This window comes from Betta splendens, chromosome 2, assembly GCF_900634795.4.
Source record: "Betta splendens chromosome 2, fBetSpl5.4, whole genome shotgun sequence".
NCBI lineage: Eukaryota > Metazoa > Chordata > Actinopteri > Anabantiformes > Osphronemidae > Betta > Betta splendens.
In genome coordinates this window covers 26,857,660-26,881,791 of record NC_040882.2, presented here as the reverse complement: position 1 = coordinate 26,881,791, position 24,132 = coordinate 26,857,660, and the positions used below count along the sequence as shown (strand labels likewise).

At 45.2% G+C, this 24,132-nt stretch overlaps 2 protein-coding genes across 2 annotated transcripts; one reads left to right on the top strand and one right to left on the bottom strand.

The window, feature by feature from the left end:
* Window positions 1-2,964: 2,964 nt before the first annotated feature.
* LOC114843633 (uncharacterized protein DDB_G0271670-like) lies at window positions 2,965-5,848 on the bottom strand. Its single transcript, XM_055514033.1, has 6 exons — window positions 5,335-5,848; window positions 4,738-4,773; window positions 3,967-4,281; window positions 3,643-3,888; window positions 3,417-3,570; window positions 2,965-3,339 (listed from the first exon to the last, which is right to left on the bottom strand). The coding sequence occupies exons 1-5, from the start codon at window positions 5,357-5,359 to the stop codon at window positions 3,431-3,433; spliced, it is 762 nt and encodes a 253-aa protein (XP_055370008.1). The 5' UTR covers window positions 5,360-5,848; the 3' UTR covers window positions 2,965-3,339; window positions 3,417-3,430.
* A 7,254-nt stretch (window positions 5,849-13,102) lies between these two features.
* On the top strand, window positions 13,103-15,071 carry LOC114869272 (coxsackievirus and adenovirus receptor homolog). Its single transcript, XM_029173344.3, has 2 exons — window positions 13,103-13,525; window positions 14,197-15,071. The coding sequence occupies exons 1-2, from the start codon at window positions 13,453-13,455 to the stop codon at window positions 14,790-14,792; spliced, it is 669 nt and encodes a 222-aa protein (XP_029029177.1). The 5' UTR covers window positions 13,103-13,452; the 3' UTR covers window positions 14,793-15,071.
* The last annotated feature ends 9,061 nt before the right edge of the window (window positions 15,072-24,132 follow it).

Sequence of the window (24,132 nt, the reverse complement as noted above, 5' to 3'; positions counted from 1 at the left end):
ATTTATTTATTTACTCTGTTCGCGTTCAAATCTTTATCCGCACTCTCGGTTCTTGCTGCTCGCTCTCAATTCGTTTCACGCGTGCTCTCGCTTTTACGACCCGAGACAATCCTCTCAAAAATCACCAGCCAATAGGAGGCCAGGGCTGCTGACCAATGACATGACGCTTACTTTTCCCACGCGGAAGAGAAGCACAGAGACTTTAGAACAAGTATTTCAGAGTCCGTGTATTAAAAAAAGTCAAAGTCAACTTTATTGTCAATTTTTACAATATGTTTTGTTTTGGATCTACAGATAATTAAAATTACATCACTCTCAGACCCTCGGTATAAAACAACGTAAGAACACAGAACAGACCCAACCACAAATCCAACCCCCCGTTCCCCGAAAAAACAAAACAGAAAGTGGATTACTAGTACATAGTATGATGCTATGATGCGTTCATTCTTTTTTTCATAAAAGGTGACCTGTTTTTGCATAATCTAATTTTACCTTGGTACAGAGAAAATAAATAAATTCATCCGAGGTCAGGTGGCTGCCTTTAGACTTGTTGACGTCTGACAGAGAGAAAGTATAATATATTTTGTTGAAATTAACCTGTCACCCTGTAAAGTGTAGGTCAAGCCCAACAACATCAGCACCAGGTTTAAATCGCTAAACTGATTTAACCAGTCAGACTGAAAAGTGATGAGCTGCTGCTGCAGATCATCGGGTGCGGTGCATCAGGACAGACACCAGCTGAGGTCAACGGCAACAACGGCAGATTCTCTGTGCACATCGTCATCTAATTTGTTTTTTCTCCGCGTTTCGTCTCACCTCTTTCTGCAGCTAGTGCGGAAAATCGAATAAAACATTTGACATCTGAGAATCAAGTCACCTTGGACTTTGCTCAGCTCAGAAAATACGCTGTATTTCCCAGTTAACTCCAAACATCACTAATCTACCCTTCACCTTCCACATTCATTGAAACAATGAATCGGTTTCCTCCAGTGTAACAAACGGGCGCTGCGTGAAGCCCTGTGCTCCAATGTTAAACAGTTTTGCTAAACAGGTTTAAACATATCAAAAATCACAGCTTTACTGATTGTCTGATGTCTCTTTATTCCTCCATTGTGCTCAAACCAACGTAAGAGCTGGATGGACAAACATACATCGTATTAAAAAATAAAAAACATGTTGGACTGTTACTGCTTTTTATCCAATTGCATTAAAAGCTAGCTTAATCAATTACCCCAGTTAGCGATGTAATTAAATACAAAATAGCTCAACGATGTTCATAATTTCCATAATAAGTGACGTTACTGCTTTTAATTAGAGTTTTAACCATAATACCGTCACCGTGTTCCTTTTACGTTCTCATTGCTTCTCTTTCGGGTGGGAAAAGTAAGCGTCATGTCATTGGTCAGCAGCCCTGGCCTCCTATTGGCTGGTGATAAAGATTTGAACGTGAGCAGAGTGAATCTGAGCACGAGCAGAGACATTTTTAAAGCATTAAGATTAAATCGCTAAAGTGCGCTCTTGAATTGAAAACCTACGCTCTTGATTAAAGACAGAGATCTCACCCCATATTGCTCATACAGTAGCTCCCCGGCTCACCGCCGTGTCATCTGACCTTTGGCCACATGGTTCGGGCACTCGCCTGAAGACAGGGGCTGAGCTGTCAACTGATCACCACCTGGTGGTGAGTAGGATCCGCTGACAGGAAAGGAGGCTGGAACGACTTGGCAGATCCAAATGTGTTCTGGGAACGTCTGGCTGAACCCTCTGTTAGAGGGATCTTTAACTCACACCTGCGGGAAAGCTTTGACTAGATCTCAAGGGAGGCTGGAGACCTTGAGTCTGAGGAGACCATGTTCTCCGCCTCCATTGTCAACGCGGCGTGCGGCGCTGTGGACACAGGGTCTCTGGTGTCTGTTGTGGGGGTAATCATTTGAACTCGTGCCCATCACCCAGGCTGAGGTCACCCCTGAAGCTTCTCTGTGCCAGGGCTTCAGCGGTGGATGAGATCCGTCCTGAGAACCTCAGGTTCTTGGATGTTGTGGGGCTGTCGTGGGTGACACGCTTCTGCAACATTGTTTGGACGATGGGGGCAGTTCCTCTGGACTGAACAGCTGGAGTGGTTGTCCCTCTTTATTGAAAAGGGGACAGAGAAGCGTCTAAATTAACCCCCTCTCACTGCACCTCTGACTTGGGACCGATAAACATTTAAGGTTCAAGGTCAAAGTTCAGGATTCAGATTCACGTTCTGTGGAGCCAGTGATGAAGTAGCTCCTGGCCTGATCTGTTGGAAGTCGTAGCTCCGATCTTGTGTCTAATAAGCAGCAATGATTCACTTTAGTATAAGAGAAATGAGACCAGTCCCCAACGCAACAGCAAAGGAACTCAAACAAACCAGCACCTGTAGAGGAAGATGGTACCAGGAGCCTGAATGTGACAGTGATGCCAACAGGTGGGGTGAAGGTGGAGCCTGGTTCACCTCAGTTTAGTATTAGTCGATCACATGTCTTCTTCTTGAGAGACAACCTGATGACTCCCAGCATCTGTCGCTCAGCTGTCGTTTGAGGCTGAAGGACTCTGAAATGATGGACAGAGACTTCTCTGGTTCTGAAGGACATGACGGTCCAGACTGATGTTGGGCAGAGCTGCAGACTTAACGTCTCATCTGTGTTTGCAGCGTTCTTTCACTGTAAATAAAATGTTTGTCAAATTTGTCCATTGTGTTTGTCCTGTTTCTACTTTGTGCTCACAAAGAAGTAAAAGGCTTGAGTCAGAAATGAAGAGGCTGTTGTTCTCAGCGGTCGCCACCAGATGAAGTTTACCCTCTCGTGTGCATAAAACTCATTAACTCAGATTCTTCACTAGAAGGAATAAAGTCCTTTTAACAGCTTTGTATTTTGCTGATTCAGATGGTTCAGCGTATTTCTGTATTTGTGGGTCAGATAACGCACGTTAAATGTTGTAATGTAGCATATCTCACATTTATTTTTATTGCTAATACATGACAGAAACATGAGGCTTCATCAGGTCATGAATTCAGATCTTTTCTCTTCATTTCAGACATTGGTTTTACAGTAGATTGTGTCTAGATAACATTTTGTCAAGTAGTTTCTTTACCTTCCTGGCTTTAATAAATGACAGGGAAGAAGTCAGAATGCGTCTGTGTGACTTACAACCAAATGAATCAGAGAGAGAGAGAGAGAGAGTGTGCGTGCGTGCGTGCGTGCGTGCGTGCGTGCGTGCGTGCGTGCGTGCGTGCGTGCGTGCGTGCGTGCGTGCGATCAGTGTATTTGCGTCAGGGCATCAGCTTCATTTGTTGTGATGAGCTTCAAAGTGCAGAAACTGAAACAGAACAGAGAAGCTGGTGAAGAATCACACAATAAGTTCATGTAAAACAGTGACGAGACAAAGAGTTTTACTTGAAGGTCTGTGTCTATACAGCGACGCCCATGAGGAGAGTAGAGATGAAGTAGGGACAGAACACCAGCAGCTGGAGGAGCAGAAGGAAGGTGAGCTGGAGGGAGGAGTCAGGAGGCGGAGACGTTGGTGCTGCAGAGGTGGTTGTAGTTTCACCTGTGGAGAGAATCCAGTCGTTGAGTACAGATGTGGATGAATCAGTGTCTGGATGAGAGTGAAGCTGCTGACCTGAGACCAGCATCCAGCTGGACGCAGACTCTCCACCAGCCTGGATGCTGCATTTATAGGCTCCTTCATCAGACTTGGTGACACGGTGGATGGTCATGTGACCTGTAGGCTCAGTCCTGATGAGGGAGCCATCTTTATAGAAATCAGCTGGGAGCTTGGAGGGAGGGCTCTTTGTTTGACAGTGCAGAGTGACATCATGTCCCTCCATCACAGGGAGGACAGGACTCTGCAGGATCACTGATCCACCTCAACACAGAGACAAACCACAGCATTTCATCATGTCCACACAGACTCATCAGCACTAAGTCCACAGTGTGATCTTACCAGAGACACTGATGTTGATGCTGCTGCTGCTGCTGCTGCTGCTGCTGCTGCTGCTGCTGCTGCTGCTGCTGCTGCTGATGATGATGCTGGATGCAGAGCTGGACTCGCACCAGTAAACTCCACTGTCATCCGTGATGGCGGGGCTGATGGTGCAGGTACGATCATCCGCTGTTGCCCAGTCGACGCCGCACTGAGTCATGTGTCCTCTGCTCGTGTTCCTTTTCACTGTGCATCCTGTCGACTTGTTGTTGCAGCTCAGAGACACAACATCTCCCACAAACAGCTGAGATGCGTTGGGACTTTCAATCAGACAAGCTGTGAGGGTGAAACAAACACTGCTGGTTGCCTTTACTGTTTTTAAAGCCTAAAATGTTACAGCACTAAATGACAAACTAAGCCAATGACGTCTGATGGGACGCCATAAAGATTTCAGCTGAATATGTTGGCTTTTATATGAAAATCAGTGTAGGAAACTGTCCAGTGTTGGCATCATGCACAGTTATAACATAGTAATTGCTCAGTGAACACCTGAGTCCACTCATACATTCTTCTTTAATTAAGTTTTTTTTCCACAAATCACCTCAAGGCACTTTACAAACGCATGGATTCAGACCTTACAGAATCCAGCTGTTCCACAGAAAAGCAGGAAAAGGCTCCAGCAGAAGCAGGTTCAGGGATGGTGGTCGCCTGCCCTCCACCAGTGGGGGTGAGTGGACGCTTAAAGCATCCATCATACAGTCATTCTAGGTTTAACTGTGGTTATTCACTAACCTCGGTTTGTTGAGCAGCACAGCGATGACATCACAACTAAAGACAAACAGAAACAGGTTAGTTTGGCTTCAACATACGAGACGAGTGAAGACCCAGCACTAAACAGGTGGACGTGGCTTCATTCCCTGCTGACGTCAGGAGGTTTGTTCCGTTCAAGGCAAACTCTGATCACAAAGAGTAACAGGTTTAACCTCATCTGTCTGTCAAAGGTGTTTCATCAGTCCAAAAACATGTAAATAGAAAAAGACGTGGACCAAGACAGTGACCGTGTGGCACATCACAACTCCATGCTTTGATTTTCAGTAGCTTCAGTCTGTCTAATGACAACACAGCTGTGTCTGTCTGCCTTTTGGTCCTTAGAAAGAAGAGAAATGTTGGTCTTCACTAAGATTTAGTCTCATGTCAAAAAAAGTCCTAATAAGACAATCACCTGTCGTGAGCTGACTTTAATGTTAGTCTAACTTTCTGGATATAACAACAGTCTGAACCCTGTGACTACACTCCTCTAAAACAATCCCAGCATCAGGAATCATCCTCATGACTCCATTATTCTGGTGATAAAGGCTCATTGTGTTTCTAGATGCAGCTTATACTCACGGAGGCACAGAGACGTTCCCTCCATCCTGACTCCGGCTTTGTCAGATCTACGATGCAGTCACTTCATGGTGTCGTCACGTCAAATCCTCCTCCTTCCTGTGTGAAGTCCGTGGTTTCCCTTCAAAGAACAAAACTGCTTCTGAGTTTAGCTGCAGGAGTTAAATAAGATCTTTACTTCTGTCTGAGGATGAAATCTCTGCTTCTGTCTGTCTGTCTGTCTGACTGACAGTGAGATGGACCCTGACAGATTGGAGGAAGCCTGACTGGATGTTTGACTAAAGGACAGACGGGTTGAAGGCAGCAGAGGCAGCGTCTTCCTGTAGAACAGTGGTTTAATTCAGGAAGTGAGTTGGTTTCTCATCTAGAGGGCGTTTTGTCTGGTTTCTTTCCTGGCTATAAACCACTGTGACTTTAGATTTGACAAACACTAAGAAGTACCTAATATTTGGACTAAATATGTTGTATTAGAGTTACTGGGTGAAGCATTCACACAAATATTATGCTAATACTGAACACTGTGATGTTAATAAAAAGACGTGAATCAGAGTGGCTGGTTTCTGTTCAAATACCTGAGAACATTAATGATAAACGGTAGATGGTGACGGACGGACGGACAGACAGATCTACTCTCACTGCATGGCATTAAACATATCTAACATGTATGAGGCAACAAAATGAGAGGCAAAACACAAAAAGCTCCCTTTCATTGTGTTTGTAGCCAAAAACGTCATGAATTCGCCGCCCGTTTGAAATCAAACTTCCTGGTCTTCTCCTCCATGTGTCTCACCACATGTAAGGCATCCAACAGCAACTACTGGAGTGTCCATGTCCACTAAAGGTCCTAATGCTGGGAACAGCATGCTCGCTGCATCAAGCTGGAGTGCTTGGGTAGAATATGTGGCTGGTGCAGTGATGACCTACTATCAGACAGTGGCAGCGAGAAAAGGAGGAATATTGTGATGGAACCATTAAACGTCCTCTGTATGAGGTCACACGTCAGGCATCTAACATCAAGAATCACAGCAACACAGATCATGTAGGAAATGTAGGAAAGAAGCAGCAAACGTGCACCGGCCCACGGCCAACAGCCCACGTGCACGTGGGCACCTGGAGGAAGAATGAGGGAGTCAGTGATAAGACATATCTCCTCATAAAGAAGTTATAAAGTCCACTCAAAGTCCTGAACAGAATGAAACACTTCTGCTGTAGCGTGTTCCTCTATTGGCTTTAAAGTCTTTCATTCATCAAAATCATTGTAAACGCAGTAATTCTATGCTTTTTAATCAAGCAATCAATCCAGTGAAAACAGTCCATTCATCCAGAAACAGAACAGTTAGAATATAAGAGAAGCACAAATGTTTGTGCAACATAAACAAATTCACTGAAGAATTCAGTGCAGGTGATGAGGTTTAATGTGACACTACGAGAAGTAGCAGCAGTACTAATAACTGCTGAAAAGTGAAGGAACCAGATACCTCAGTCCAAGAGTCAAATGAGGCAAAGTGGTGCCTCATTTGACTCTTTGACTGAGGTATCTGGTTCTTTTCAGATAAAAAAAATCAGGCGTTCATCTAAAGCCATGTTCTGTTTCTATATCAGGGCACAGATGGAGGTACAACCATGTGAAAACCTGCAGAGGTCTGACTCAATACGTACTGAAACACAGCTGAATAAAGCTAAAGTTAATAAACTGATTATTTTAAGACTCAACTTCTCAATTGGTAAAGTTAATCATAAATATAATTCAAAGCACAACATTAGAAAATTAAAAATAAAATCAGATCCTCCAGCTACGTAATCTGGTGGATTCACTTTCTTTCTCCTTGTGGTTTGTGGTTTGGCCTTTTGTTCGTTCATCTTCGCTGTTACTGACGTTCCTACGGTAGTTTATTCTATTCTAATGGTTCCTGAGCCTCTGTGACAGGACTCGGCTCAGCTGCTCAAAGGCAGAGTCAGATTTCCCCTCTTCTGCCCAATCAGCCAAAACCTGATTTTTCTTCCCATGTCACGCTGAGTTTAACTTAGCATCACACTACATGTAACTCTACATTATTCATTAGTCACTCCGTGACAACTCAGAGTGGAGCCCAGGACGCGGAGTCGCATGTTCTCTACAGCTGTCAAATTAAATGCTTGCTGTATGTGCAACAGCAACAGTGGAGAGGAAAAACTCCCTCTCTAACGAGGAAGAAACCTCCAGCAGAACCAGGCTGGATGTGGGCGGCCATCTGCCTCGACCGGTTGGGGTGAGAGGATAGAGAGAGAGAGAAAAGCACAGCAACAACAACAAGCAACAACAGAGCACAGGCAGGACGGTTGGATCCGCAGCTGCCCATCACAGACACAAAGCTCTGAATCCAATGATACCTGTAGGTGAGGACAGAGAGGGAGAGAGAGTGGGGGTGGGGGGGGGGGGGGGGGGGGGAGGAGAGAAGCACAACTACTGGAGAGAAAGAGACAAGGTTAGTTAAACATGGGACAATGATGGGAGGTTATGGGACAGAGGAGGTAGAAGGAAACAGAGGAGCTCAGTGTATAAATTAAGTCCCCCAGCAGTCTATGTCTATTGCAGCTTAACTAAGAGATGGTTCCTGTGACTAACAATCACTGCCAGTGACCTGAACCATCTCTAACTATAAGCTTTATCAAAGAGGAAGGTTTTAAGCCTAATCTTAAAGGTGGAGAGTGTGTCAGCTTCTCGAACCTGAAGAGGGAGCTGGTTCCAGAGGAGAGGAGCTTGGAGCTAAAAGCTCTGCCCCCTGTTCTACATTTAAACACTCTAGGAACCACAAGTAGCCCAGCGCTCTGAGAACAAGTGTTCTGCTGGGAGCATAAGGAACTATGGTAGAAGAACACCAGCTTTATTCCAAAATAATGCAATTTAGGGAGGGGAAAAAAAACAAAACACAACAGAATACCATAAACCAGCTGGGCACTTAAAAGAAGGTAACAAACTAATCTGAGTAGAAAATAATTACCCTGAAAACACACACACACACACACACACACACACGCCACACACACACACACACACACACACACACACACACACACACACACACACACACACACACACACACACACACACACACACACACACACACACACACACACACACACACACATACACACGCCACACACACACACACACACACACACACACACACACACACACACACACACACACACACACACACAGGAACATATAAAGTAGCTGATCAGGCCAGTAAAACACACTAAAGAACCACTACCTGCTAAACTCAACGAAAGACACCAAGACACAACACGATAGTCAGCACATCACTAACACTTATTACATAAATCTAGACAATCATATGGAAATTACAATTCAAAAGAATAAAGAACGAAACCAAAGGAACCAAAAACCTAGCTCTCCCTGCAATGAACATGGCTAGTGGTTCACTCCCAAACATTAAACATTAGTGTAACAGTACAAAGGAAGCAATAGAACTAATGATCTGACAGAAATAAAGATGTTTGTAAACATCTGCTTTTGATTTTTGGCATTATTTCCAGAAAGTGTGCTGTGTGGCAGCGCATCACACAACACATGTACACGAGAACAAACAGGATCTATGCCTCGTCTCATTTCCATCAAAAGTGCTGTTAGGTTCTGAGGGAGAAACTAGACTAAGAGTGAGAGCACACACAGACAGGACCGAATACTAATGGGTTCTAATGAATGATAAAATGAACACAGGGGAAACAAACGCAGGGACGCACCATGACAAAATAGGAACAATTAAACACTCATGGATCCGTACTGCAGGTGACTAACTAGGGAAAATAACGCAAACATAATCACAACACTAAACATGCAACAACAAACAACCTTTAACATGTTAAAAAAGGCCCATGTATCTGGTACCGCGGCCCAGATCCCACAGCAGAGGAGCTGGGCCTGGAGCTGAACAAAGGGAAGCGAATGGAAGGTCCACTGATTCCTGCCCAGCAACAGAGCGTGGCCTCTTCATACAAGGCACAGTATTAACATCCTGCACATGGAAAAACAGGACCTTTCCACCTCATGTGTGTCCGACTCTGCCTGGCAGCGTCTGGTAACAGTGTCACTCCTGGAGCCACCAGAACATGACCCCCTAGTGAGCACACTTCATCAAGACCACAAGATGTGCTTGTTTTGTCAAAGCTGTCAATACAAGTTCTACTGAATATGACACGAGGTTCCACATCTGCAACAGTGGAACTTATTTCTGCAGATGAGGAGACGGTGTCACTGGACTCAGGATTGAGGTATCATTCATTCTGTGGAGATGGAAAAATATTCCATAATACATTCCATAATGTATGATAATTCAGTGTAGCAGGTTATTTGTAACAGGAGGACGCAGACACTGCAGGCTGAGATGCAAACTGGAAACATAGTGAGCACTGCCTAAATTAAATGTACGATTATACACAAATCCAGCTTCACTAATTAATGTTTACAAGATTTAACAAACAGTCAGATGTTTCTACACTCACTACACATCTGACCGATACAGCTGGTTCTACTGGTTCTATTGCTGGCTCTGCTACTGGTTCTACGGCTGCTTCTGCTGCTTGATCTACTGGGGGTTCTACTGCTGGCTCTACTGTGGGTTCTACTGCTGGCTCTACTGTGGGTTCTACTGCTAGCTCTACCGCTGGTTCTACTGCTGGCTCTACCGTGGGTTCTACTGTGGGTTCTACTGTGGGCTCTACTGCTGGCTCTACTGTGGGTTCTACTGTGGGTTCTACTGCTGGTTCTACTGCTGGTTCTACTGCGGGTTCTACTGCTAGCTCTACTGCTGGTTCTACTGCTGGCTCTACCGTGGGTTCTACTGTGGGTTCACACAGTGAAGTGGTGCAGCTCCCTGCATTTTGCCGTCTGTCCATGAGGAGGCGCTGTTGGACTTCACGGCACTCACCGTGTGTGAAGAGACGCCGAGCGCAGCTACGACTTCTCACCAAGAAGCCGAAGTGCGACGAATGCGGACGTGTCACAGGAGACACTCAGACGAGGTTTAAGGCAGAAACGCTTTGAGTCAGTGCTTCTCGCTGAACCAGACACAGCACGGAGCAGTCAACAAACCACAGGAACGTCACGTTTTAACAGGTTAAAGTTAAAGCTGCTTAAGACGCGTGACGCCTGGCTTCATTGTGACTACGGAGCGCTGCGTTTACTGTGTCTACAGATGTGGGCAGCGGCCAGAATGACGCCAAATAACGACATTTCACCCGCCGCGCGTGTGAACGGCTGGAGCTCCAGTTCCAGAACGTTGCCCGCAGTCTGACGCTGTGCGGACGATATTATAGAAGGGAGCGACGCTCAGTTTTATTATAGAAAGGAGCGACGCACAGTTTTATTATAGAAGGGAGCGACGCTCAGTTTTATTATAGAAGGGAGCGACGCTCAGTTTTATTATAGAAGGGAGCGACGCTCAGTTTTATTATAGAGGGGAGCGACGCACAGTTTATATTATAGAAGGGAGCGACGCACAGTTTTATTATAGAAGGGAGCGACGCTCAGTTTTATTATAGAAGGGAGCGACGCTCAGTTTTATTATAGAAGGGAGCGACGCTCAGTTTATATTATAGAAGGGAGCGACGCTCAGTTTTATTATAGAAGGGAGTGAGGCAAAATGTGCTCTAAGTCCTAACGAAAAAAACAAGAAGGAGCTGCTTTTTACCAAACGAGATGATGAGATGAGGCGCTTCCTTTAGCGGAGACGTAACAGAAAATAAAGTAACATCACGTGAAAGATTTCAGATTAAAACGCTGTTACCTCGAACTTCCAAACAGCGCCGTTCTTTTTCACTATTCAACAAACGTGTTATGTTACACTATAACGTATTGAGTGATCGCTCTGGAGGTTGATGCGTGATTCTCTACAGTTTATTCGTGTTGATGCTCGTTTCTAGTGGAAACCTGAAGAACCAGATAAACCACATCCACAGCTGAGCAGGAAACATGACGCGAGTCACGTACGCAGTAATGTGTCTTAATGCAAACAAAACCCTAGTGTTAACAAGGGGAGGCATCAGATGAATGAACTATTTCATTATGTCTTTCTACAGCGTTGATCATCAGGATCTTCATCGTCCTCGTTGTTCCCCTTGTAATTCAGACACAACCAGTGACTTCACACGTTCACTGCAGATTTCACACCTCGTTGGTGTTCAAGGCGCCGCCACCGTCGCTCTAAACTATTAAAAGCAAACTTCAAATGAAGGCACAAATTAAAAACAAATGGAGCGTAAAGACTGAACTTATCTGAGTGATTAAATTAGACTCTTTTCTATTAATGTTCTACCGTGTGTTGTGTGTGAACAGGTCGCATTAAGCATGATGACACTCATGGATGCTCAAAGGACAAACAGGTTGTATTTTGATCACAACCTGTTCTGTTGTCACGACGTTTTACATGTTGGCAACTTCTACCTAAACAAATAATAGATTTAAAAATGCAAATGGTCCTGGAACTTCCCTTCGCGTAGATCCAGTTGTTCAGTGGAGAGCTGCTGATGAAGCAGTCAATGAGTGACGTTGGGTTTTTCCCACTGGGTGTTTCCAGTAAATGTTGACACAGGTTATTTAGGTTTCTGTTCACAATAAAGGAAATACGAATCAGATGTGCTTGTGTCTCACGTGCCTCCTGCTGTTTCTGTGTGAAGCTGGTGACTGTAGCCTTTAAACCACACGTTGTTCCATAAACTCATAACTTCTGACGCGTTCAGGACGCTGTAAACGTCATTTTCATCTGAACGCTTAAATAGACATTAGACCAGATCACACCTAACCCACATAATGTCACAGCATTAGAAGTTACAAATGTAAACTGTTTTTCTTCAATAAATGACCACGAGCAGGTTTTGGAACCTTCGAGTAAAATGATGAATTTCGCGTTTAGGGCCGTTTGCGTTTGTTTCAGTCTTTGAACCAGAGGTTTTCTTTCCAGTGACTTCAAGCTGACAGTCATTTTAACGTGTGTGAGTCATGACCGCGCCCTTCGCTTTATTTCAGCCACTCGCTCCTGTTGTTTCACAGCGGCGTTTCTTGACGTTCCTGTTACACTTTTCGAGGCAGACCTTCATGTCTTATGTTTTAAAACGTGATCGTAGCTGAACTCCTGTTACGGGATGTTTGATGGCGCTGCATCAGCAGCTGGAGCCGTTTTCCTCCTGCGGGTCCGACTCTCAGCCCGTCTGTTCTTGTCTGAGGTGAGTTTGTGTGGATCAAAAGGAAAAACACACTGGTTACACGTTTTTGTGAACCGTTTTATGAACAGAAAATATCAGTAAACATTCCGTTTATTAATGTGATTTTTTAAAATTCTCTCTTCGCTTTAACCTTTGTTGTTTCAGCTGCTCCGTGTTGGGGGATCACGCACTTTCTCTCTCTGTTTATGACTTTTTGTGGTTAATGACTATAATTAATATTTCTCCTTAATATCGAGTTTATGTGTAACATGAAATCCACTTTCACTGCTTTCAGGTAAAACGCGAATAAACGTTTGAATTAAGTGACAGCTCAGCGGACGAGACTCCGCTCGACTCGTTTTTCAACTTCACATAAAGTATTTCCATCATTTATATAGTTTATTGTAACAGTACTGATCATGTTTGGTTTCATTTCTTCAGAAGTGACTCGTCGTAAGGACGTGCGTCCTGCTGAGACGTGTCCGCTCACGTGACCTGCTTCCAACCGCAGCCGAGCTGTAACCAGGCAACGGGTGAAGGGAGCGACGACTGAGCGCGGAGGTGACGCAGCGCGAGTCAAATTGGCGGGACACGGAAGCAGCGCGAGTCAAATTGGCGGGACACGGAAGCTGCGCGAGTCTAACGCCGTGGGCGGTTCGCGCCCGATCGCCGAAAAGTCGAGTCGTCGTAGTCGAGTGGGAGGAGTCACGACTGTGTTCTTGTCGGACTTCTGGTTTTTGCTTCACTTGTCGGCGGTGAAAAGCGCAGCAGGTTGTGTTTGCGCTCAGGTCGTCGGTACCGGGACGGTTCGGGTCCAGGTTGTGTTTGCGCTCAGGTCGTCGGTACCGGGACGGTTCGGGTCCAGGTTGTGTTTGCGCTCAGGCCGTCGGTACCGGGACGGTTCGGGTCCAGACTCTGATGGCTCCTCTTGTCTCCGTCTTCCTCCTGTGCGTCTGTCTCACACCTGCGTTCCAGGGTTTCGCCTCCGCAGGTAAGTTGTTCTGAGTCCGACGACGACTCTGAAGGCTGCGTGAATCGTAACTTAGATAACATTATTTGTGCTGAATAGAAATAACAGCATCTAGTGTGATAAACACCGTTTCCGTTTTATTTCTCGCTATAAATGGACATCCGGCGTAAAACCTTCAAATCAAAGGATGCGAATCATTCGCTGTGGCGAAGCCGAAAGGAGTTATATTTTAACCTATCTTTATAAAATAGTAATAAAATCCCAAATAGAAACAACGATATAAACGAGACCAGGAGCGGCACAAATGACTGAAGCTTCACTGTAAACATGACGACTGTATAAAAGCTGTCGTGAGGTTAAACGCCTCAGTTCGGCCGTCACTAAATCCAGACCCGTCTCCGCAGCTGAACTTTAAGTGAACGGAGCGGCTCCTGCTGTTGGCAGTGGCGCCCCCTGCCGGGCGTGTTGGGGAATTACAGGCCTCAGTCCCTGGTTCTGAGTGACGGTTCACGACATCACAGACAGTGGTGCTGCAGGACAGCGTTTAATTTAATCAGGACTATGAATAGTTATGACTGCTATTAAACAACTAGTTAAAGAGTAAAAGGTTTAGGAGATTAAAAGAAAACTGACTGCTTTAACATGGAGCAGGTGGACTCTTTAACTGATCTGCTGTGTTTCTTCTCCTTTAGATGAGACCATCACAGTAAAACCTGGAGAAACCGTCACGTTGCCGTGTGAAGCTCCTGGCAACGCTATAAAACTGACACGTTGGAGAAAAGACAATAAAACTTTCTGTTTATACCGGTACAGTAACTCACAGTGTGAGAAGGATCACTTGCTTCCATCGTTTAAGGGCCGAGTGGACCTGAAAGACCCACAGATGGCGGATGGAGACGCGTCTGTGGTTCTGTACAATGTGACAGTTAATGACACTGGAACGTATGAGTGCCGAGTCATGATGAAAACAATAAAACGCAGTCTCGTTTCACCAGAGAAACTCATCAACACCATCTTCCTGAAGGTGGTGCTGGATGAATGTGTGGGTCAGAACTGCAGCGGTAAAGATGGAGGAGAAGAGGAAAAAGGGGAGAAAGATGGAGGAGAAGAGAGACAAAGAGCTGTTGGGATTATTGTTGTTTGTGTGTTTGCTGTTGTTGTTGTTGTTGTGATCTATAGAAGTTGTAACAGACCCTCTGAGTACATTTACCAGCAACCTGCTGCTGCTGCTGCTGCTGCTGCTGATGATGATGATGATGAAGCAGCTCATCAAGTCTGTAGTGTCTGATCTCTTCAGTCTTTACGTTTGTGTCCTGCTGCTGTTAAACAGAACCAGTGCCTTAGGACGCCCTGGCAGCGTCTTCTGAATAATCTCAGGTCAATAGTGACTTTATTGTTATCACCAGAAATGTCAGAAATCACAAACAACCTGAGGTCATGCATACTCGTTTTTAAAACAGATGACGCCTGAATGTGCTGTGAATTATTAAATGTCTTGGAATTGGAAACAGCCCGTATTCTACATCTCGACCAATAAAATGTTATTGTATAACTTTCTATGAATCTCTGTTTCAAACATTATGAGTAATAAAATTTGAATTTGATGTGATTCATGGCTGAAGCAGTTCTACACCGACACCAACTCAGCGCATGCGCAGGAGAATCAGACCCGTAGACACAGTCCAACACTGCGCCCAGATGTTGAAGTGTCTCCATCGCTGGTGTTTGTTCCATCTTAGCTCCTTCAGTCGTCCCTGCGCGGGGCTGATAGTGTTTTTTATTATTTCTATTGGGGGGAATGGTTTTTTCAGGAAGTAACGTCCACTGAGTTCCTCCTCTTCTCGCACCGCTCGGCGTCTCGGAGCGGTCGCGTCTGTGCTCGGCGTTTGGACTCGACTCGACGAGGCTTTCGGCGGAGGCGGGGCTGGGGGCGGGGCATCGAGGAGGGGGGGCTGGAGGAGGAGGGGGGGGGGGAGTCGCTATGACAGTGAATGAGCCGGAGCCAGTTTATAGTTCGGTTAAAGTAAACGAACATTCACCGCTTGTGAAAGTTGGAGGAACCATTAAAGTTTCAGGCCATTGTTCAAATGTATAAAAAAAGAAATTTTCCCTTTTTGAGCATTTATGTTTTCACACACAGACGAAAGCAAAGAAAGTCCTCCCAGAAATCAACAGTCTTAGTGAACTTAACAGCGGTGGCTCTGAAATCAAAATCAAAATTACGTTAACGCCGCCGATTGAAAAAAACAAAGATCACGCGCCTCTTTGAACAATCCACGGGAATAGGCGTTAATCAGCGGTGACAGGTGCGACCACAAGCTCATTCCTCTCTTTAAATAAGCTGAGCTCTGCTGGTTCTATTAACAGACTCAAACCATCCAGTACATCTCATCACTTTGTGGACCTGTCTGAGACCAGTAGAACCAGCAAAATGCTGTTTTCACCTTGTCAAAAGTGTATTAAACTAGTGTATTTTCACCAGAAGCTTATTTGTGCCTCATTTTAAAATCAAGAGGCTGCGGTTCATCAGGATCAGGACCGAACGCCACAAAAACTGCTTCTTCCCCACTGCAGTCAGTCTATTGAGTCCCAGTACCCCCAGTTGCCCCCCCCCCCCCCCAAGCCAAGCTTTACATATCACACCATCCCAGACCACCTACACACTCGCTTCACTTCACTGTACACGTGTACTGGTATTAAAATGGAAGCGCATTCTACCCGTCGGACTCGAGGTGAGAGGCTGCCGGTCACTGAGCAGCGCACGAGCGCCACCTGGTGGAACAAAGTCAAACACGTTAAGAGGAAGAACTAAAACTGGTTAACTCAAACCTTATTACCCAGATGAAACAGGCAGGATACTGTAGCGAGTGTCTGTTCTGTTGCTGTGCAGACACGATGGAAGCTCTGAAAGGCATCAGGTCAGTCGTGTCCCTGTAGATTCACAGTCCTCGGTTTCACTGATGATACTGTGGAATGCAGAGCTCCTCAGTCACACCAGAAACCACCAGACATTAGACGAGTCCCTCCCATCGAAAAAGGACCTTGACGTTGGGTCACGGCACCAATTAACTAAACTTAATTGGACTTGGACCAACTAGTTCAGGATCCTCTTTGTTCGTTGGACTTTGCGTTGTGTTACATGCATAAAATCAGGACGTCGTCTTGGTTTCTTTGTGACCGTTTAATGTGTGAATGAAAGAAACAGTCCGGTCATTCACACTGTTGGCTCTCTCTCCGGCACCATCACACATCCCACTCTCTTGGTCAATTAGCGGTATTTTTATAATTGCCCACAGCTTCCGCCCCCAAGCGAGAGGGGGCGCTCTTGAGCCACAACAAATGGATTCCACACTAAACTCCAGGTCTCAGCTCACGGTGTGTAGAGGGTTTTAACCTCCAGCCTACGTCTCTAATATGGACCAGGCTCAGTGGCCTGATGTCCTTTTGAATTAAAACACTGATGTGCACAACCAATAACGCAAAGAGCAGCAGGGAAAACAGAACACGCACCACAAAGGTTTCATGCACAGACCCCAACAGCCCTGAGTCTGCTTCAGCAGGGTGCACTCGCTGTCAGAGAGAAGTCACATGATCACAGCATATTTAAAAAAAAAATGATCACAGTATATTTAAAAAAAAAAGATGATCACAGTATATTTAAAAAAAAAATGATCACAGTATATTTAAAAAAAATGATCACAGTATATTTAAAAAAAAATGATCACAGTATATTTAAAAAAAAAAAAATGATCACAGTATATTTAAAAAAAAAATGATCACAGCATATGATGAGAGACTCAGCCTCACGCTGATGTGGCCGTGTTGCTTTGAAAATCACTGTTTAACTTGTAAAAGAGGTGACGGATATTAAGCAACTGTAGATGAACCTGAACATGCTCACAATGTATTCGTCATTATTAGATTTAATATAGATTCACTTAAAACAGCGAACCTACATAAACGGCCTCACATGTTTTTTTGAGTCCTTCACAAACCCTTCACTTCAGTTCAACATCCATGTACTGAGCTGAGCATCATACTGTGATGGACAGTTTTCCCTTTATGTGAATGAACACGCACACACACACACACACACACACACACACACACACACACACACACACACACACACACACACACACACACACACATACACACACACTGAGGGCCGCAGGTTCACGCCGCTGCTGTCGACGCTGCAGGTGAAGGTTCTCTGTCTCTGTTTGGGGGGTTCTTCAGGCTGACGTCTCCAGGTCTCAGCAGCGTTCTCTTCATCTCTGTTCAACCTCCTTAAAGAGTGTGCGGTTCTTCTTGCTGATCAGAACCGTTCTGCTACACATGGACCGTCCACCCTGATGTCTGCTGGCACCAGAACCTCCTCTCAGAATCTACTGGGTCACAACCATAAGATGAGTTCAGTTTATCCTGATGATTCCACAAATCCAGACTGAACACTTTACCACTTCAGTTTCTTCTCTAGTGTCAGACTTCTCCAGACGCTGGAGCCACACGCACAGAGACGTGGACAGGTTCAATGCTCACGCAGGAGCGGGTCGGACCGGCACTGGTCGCTACACAGTGACACTGGTGAAAGCACGGACATGGAGGCAGGCAGTGGTCAGAGAAGGCACCGGGCAGTGGAATAAACCAGCAACAGGCTCCGGGCGACACGAGGCGAGGGCGGAACCAGGATCCAGGTCAAAACACAGGTTAAGATGAAAGAACGCTGGCAATGAACGCACACAATCTGACAACTAGACTGTGGGAGGACCTGTGCTAATAAAGAGTCTGATGATTAAACCAGCGCCAGCTTCAACATGCAAACATCAGCTAGAAGCACAAAATAAAACATGACACGGAACAGAACCGATCTCAGAGATCCAGATGTAGATGTAAATTGTTCCTTGGATGATTCATATATCAATAAAGAACAACATGACCTCTGACCCATATCTACAAAGGGGTTTGTTATTGACCTTTGACCTGCAGCTGCACACATGTGACTATTTCCTCTCTGATGACCAACAACCAACAACCAACAACCTACGGAGACAAAGCACAAACAAACTGACCTGATAGAAGCTGACAGCAGCACAGATCAGATACAGAGGAGGGACACAAACCCTGGATCAGTCAGATCTTATTGTGCACCAGCAGCTTCCTGTGGAAGTCTCTGCTTCTTCAGGAACAAAGAGCGGCTTCAGGATCAGTTCAGAGCCGTTCGTCTCTTTCCTGATCGTAAACGAAGCAGCTGCGTGAACGTAAAGAGACAGTTTATCAGAACCCTCTGACTTCGTTCTGAGGTCAGTCTCACCCGGAAGTTCATCCAGTAAGAGAAGACACACAACCAAATAGAGGAAGACCTGATCTAAAGCTTCAGACGTTCTGAAGCTTCTGCTGACAGATCCTGGATCAGCACAGATCCCACCGAGCCACAGGCAGAAAAGTGTCCGGTTTCTCAGACGTCTCAGAGTTAGAGGAGATTTAAGGTTCATGCGAGGCTCCCAATCAGTGGCTCCACTGACGTCAGCTGCCATTCTGCTTTCACTCATTCACTGCTACTGGAGGAGGCTGTGCAGCCCTATGAGCACTCAGGTATCAGATTAGGTCTAGACTCAGAACACAGAGAACCCGGATCACCTGGTGACGATCATCTGTTCCCTTCACTTGTTCACTGTAACCTTCTACTTTACTGCTGCTACTTCACTGTTCACAGGTCAGACCCGACATCAGTGACGTCAACATGTGGTAAAAGCAGGTGATGGTCTGGTGTAAAGATGATGTGACAGGGTCCATTATGTCCTGACGACTGGGTCAGAACATCTACAGAACAGCAGCTCATGTCACAGCTGAGTGAATTCTAACCAATAACCAAGAGTGTAACTCACCTTCAGTCTGTGCTGCGGTGGAAGATGAACACCTGCAGCAATGAAGTTGTTTTCTGAACCAGTGACAGAAAACAATTAAAAGCAGAAAATCATGTTCTAAACGGATTCCGGTGGCGGAGCAAGATGGAGGTGCAGTGAACGCTCTGAGCCACTAGGTGGCGCTGCTTGAATCAAGTCAAAGAGACAGATACACGATGAGTGAGTGAGTCAGAGATGAGGAGGTGAGCTCAGTGTGAAACTTTACTGGGATCAGTCTGTGTCACCATTTAGTAAAACATACATCGGCTTCACTTGAAAGAAGTGTTTATTATAAGATTCTAAGATTTCAACATCACATCTGAACATTTATTCATCTATTATACAGTATCTATGAATAACGACATTCATACATTCAGCTGAAACTCATCAAAGGGAGCAGCTTAATTTCACATTTAACCACAGCACAGCAGTTGTTTAGTTATGAAGGTCACACACGCACGCACGCACACACACACACACACACACACACACACACACACACACACACACACACACACACACACACACACACACACACACACACACGGACTAAATAAAACCAAAACTGACCCATTAATCAAGAAGAGGACATACATTTTTTAAATACTCCTCTTGTAAAAGCAAAACTGTCCAGCAGAACAGTTCAGCCTGATACATTCTGCCGTTGAACTGACAGACAGGAGACAAATTAAAAGAAAAGAGAGCAGCTGTAATATAATAAATGTGACTGTGTCTCATTACTTTATAACAGTCATTTTCTGTGTCATTTTAGACGTTTTAAGATTATCTGAATCAAACTGTTTTGGGTTTGTACAGAATAAACCTGAGCCTCTGGGTTTCTGACCTCCAGTAGTGGATGTTTCAATGCATTTTCTAAGCGCGAGCATCCGTGAGGAGCATCAGCTGATGGTGACGGGTGACGTCCTCTGGACAGACAGGAACGAGCAGGTCGACCTCGTCTACTTTAGTCCTGGAACACATTTCCATGAGGTGTGCTCAGTTTGTTACTGTCTCCAGAGGTGTTATTATTCACAGGGTTCATGTGATTTCTCATACACATCATTAGCCCTAATGGAGCAAAGAAGAAGAATTAACTTAGAAGAATATTAACCCTCAATAGTCAGAAATCAAAGCTTCCCATAAGCACTTGAATGAATAATGATCCGGATAAGCGGATGAAAATGGATGGATGAATAATGATTTTTAGACAATTTGTCTGGAAATTGTGAAGGTATTAATGTGTAAATGTGTGACTTACTGTTTCTATTGTTGAATAAAAGACAAATGACGATGACGATGGGGACAAGTATGAGATAAAGTAGGTTCCCTGTAAAAGGATAAACATGTTTGACCTTTGCTGACATTATCCATGACAATAAAAGCTCTGTGGCTCACACACATTTACTTTATTTGACTCCACCGCTTTCTTTACTTACAGTTCTTTGTCTTGAAATCTGCAAAATGAAATGAAATACAATGTATAAGACTCTGCATTAAAAAAGCTTCCACATATTATACATGTGTTTCCCTCCACCGTGTTTCTTCACTTTGTAAAGAGAGAGACTGATGTTCACAGACAAATGACATTCATAATGTAATGCTATCAGATGGATGGAGCCTCATCCATACTCACCCACTCTGAGGGCCACCTGTCCTCTCGTGACCTCGGCCTCCAGTTTGGGAACGTGGCAGGTGAAAACTCCTGCGTCGTCTTCACTGACTGCCTTCAGCTTCAGGGAAATGTTTCCTCTGCTCATTTCTGTCAGGATCAGAGAGGTTCTGTGTTGGAATCTCTTGTCCTGCACATCCAGGTTGTCGCCTCCGCTCCTCTACACGAGCACCGCAGCCTCTCTGAGCGTCCACTCCACACTCAGGTTCCTCACATCGCGCTCAGGCCTCACGGAGCACGGCAGCACCCGCCTCCGCCGTCACATGTCCATCAGATCCAAACGCCTCCCAGGTCGCTATGGAAACAGCGTTTACAACTTATGCTTCTGCAGCAACTTCACTTCTCAGTGATGTTTATGACTAGCGCTGGTACACACAACACACTGTGGTGCATCACAACATCCTCAGTCCTACTGATCGGAGCGTTTTACCCAACATGCTTTGATGCAGTCAGGTCTGGTCAAAGAAGTCTCCCATTAACGCCTTAAAGCCTCTGTGTTTAGAGCCTTCATGTAAATGACCGTCTGTTCCAGAGGCTGAACAGAAGAACAGAAACAGTGGACGAGTCAGAGCCCACGGCCTCTGGACGATCACAGAGTGACGGTGAGCTGTGTCATAGACGGCTGTTTACAGAAACACAGGGACGATGGCTGCTTTTATGGAACACGGCCTGAAAGTAATTTAACATGTGGATTTCATGTCTGCATTCAGATTCATGAAGGTTCTACTTTCACGTGTCCAACGCTAGCAGCTAAACATCAACACATGGAGGCGTACGTCCTCAGGGAGCTGTTTGTTTACATTATAATAATACATTATTTTACAGTTATGTCCGTTATAGGTTTGTTATTCAGATTGTAACAAACTGTATCTGAGATATCTGTCAATGCAGGCAGCAAAAGCATCAAGGAGCCTGATAAACAGCCACCAACATGAAAACGCCACCTTCCAAACCTTCACACGGGAAACCAGTGCCAGAAAAAGCCCATGCAGGACTTCATTCCATCCCAGTCTAAACACGTGAGCACTGCAGGACTCGGAACGCAACTATGACGCGTTCACTGAACTCATTTTATCTGTGGCAGACACTTTTTTGCCGTCATTGGGCACGATTTGATGATGAACTTCATCAGATCGTAGTTAAAGTGGTCACTGGCTCCACTGAGACACAAACACAACTGTAACCAGTGCAACGCGGTCGCATCCAGGTGGGCAAAGAAAGGCGAGGACGCAGCCGCCAGCTTCAGCGATGGGGACGTGCTGGGTTCGAGTCCCCGGTCTCTAATGCTCGCAACACTCAGCTGTTATCACCTACTTCATCATTTTTTTTACTTTTAACCCATTTTAGCTTATTATGTTTATTATCAGCCCTTTCCAGAGATGATCAACTCCTCCGCTGCTCGTCAGACTCGTCCACCTTGTTGCTGCTGATGCTATCGCTGCCCACGTGGTGGTGTGGAGGTTCGTCCCACCCACCTGCCGGGCAGGGCTGGGAATGATGGGCTCCCTGGGAGCTTTACGTCCAGAACCAGATGAGCACCTGAATGGATCCTTCGTGGTTCATCCGTGGCTGCAGTGCGACTGTGTCTGAGGAGCTGCTGCAGGTGTGGTGGTGCAGGGTTCGTATAAATCCTAGGAGTGGGAGGATCGATCCTAATGCCAATAACGTCGATACCAACACTAGTATTGATATTGATCCATATCCCGATCGTTATACGATTATATACAATTCTAAATATTGTTTTAAAAACAAATAATAAACATAAAAACTGTGGCTCATTATGTGGTAAATTGTTGTGTATATATTGTTAAATTGCACTGAGTCATCATGTGTGTATCTGGTAAAGTTCAGCTCTGACACATCCTGGGGGAAGAAGCTGACTGTGTCTGCTGGTTCTGCTGGTTCTGCTGGTTGTGGTGGTTGTGCTGGTTGTGGTGGTTGTGGTGGTTCTGCTGGTTCTGCTGGTTCTGCTGGTTCTGGGGGCTATGGCTCTGTGACGCCTGCCAGAGGGGAGGGGTTTGTGTCAGTGTATATGTGGTCAGCAGTGATCAGGCCCGGTACTGATGACAGAGGAGGACAGACTGGACGATGGCCGTGTAGAAGGTGGTCAGCAGCTCCTGGGCAGGTTGAACTTCCTGAGCTGTTAAACCTCTGCTGGGACTTTTTGTGGACAGCGTCTCTGTGGGGGGGGGGGACAGGCCTGTAGTCGTTCAGGCTTATTATTAATGCCTGAACGACTACAGGCTGGCCTGAGCAGACAGACCAGCATTTGTTCCGCTGTAGCCAACACCGACAGTGAAGGCGCTCACGGCGATGGTGTGGTGGAAATTTTCCATAAAGAAGTAGATGAGAGAGTTGTCCTTTTGTGCGATTTATTAAAATAATAAAGAAAGGATAAAATAAAAATAATGGGGAAAGCAAACAAAAAGCATGGATGTTGATCGTGCACATCAACAAACCAAAAACCAGCTGGGGAGATCAGTGCACACACCACGAAGGTGTGATGCAAAGAGCCCACGATCCTAAAGTTGCTTCTTCCTTTTAGCTTCTCTGTCCGACGTGGAATGTCTTTCTAACCCAATCAAATTACATGCACCATCTCCTCCCTGTCGCAGTGTGTGTGAAGATATTTACATTCTCACACCTGCATCGCTGACGTCCAACTATCTGTGAGAAAGGAGCACCAAGTCTCAACAGACAGAGACACAACTCCCCGACCTTGGGTTTGGGAGCTAGAGTTGAGAGTCTATCAGGCAGAGACAACCATTGAACAATCTAGGTGAAATGTCAAATGCATACAGTAAGACAAAACATAAGATATTAATTGCAGAACATAAGTCATAACTCATATAATAACTGCATAGAAATAAGGAAGAGACATAGAAATAAGGAAGAGACAATTTTTCCCATAACACTCCCCCCTTTTGATTACACATTAATCAAACCATAAAAGAATAAAAATTGTCAACATCACATTCTGTAATAATAAAAGATCCTTGCAAATGAAACAATAAGGGTATTAACTCATCAAGATTCAAAATACACCTTCACAT

Coding starts and splice junctions, on each gene's coding strand:
- LOC114843633 (XM_055514033.1), bottom strand. CDS start 5,359: ATGGAGGGAACGTCTCTGTGCCTCC. Junction 4,282..4,737: donor GTGCTGCTCAACAAACCGAG/GTTAGTGAATAA, acceptor TCACCCTCACAG/CTTGTCTGATTGAAAGTCCC. Junction 3,571..3,642: donor CAGCTGGATGCTGGTCTCAG/GTCAGCAGCTTC, acceptor TTCTCTCCACAG/GTGAAACTACAACCACCTCT.
- LOC114869272 (XM_029173344.3), top strand. CDS start 13,453: ATGGCTCCTCTTGTCTCCGTCTTCCTCCTGTGCGTCTGTCTCACACCT. Junction 13,526..14,196: donor CCAGGGTTTCGCCTCCGCAG/GTAAGTTGTTCT, acceptor CTTCTCCTTTAG/ATGAGACCATCACAGTAAAA.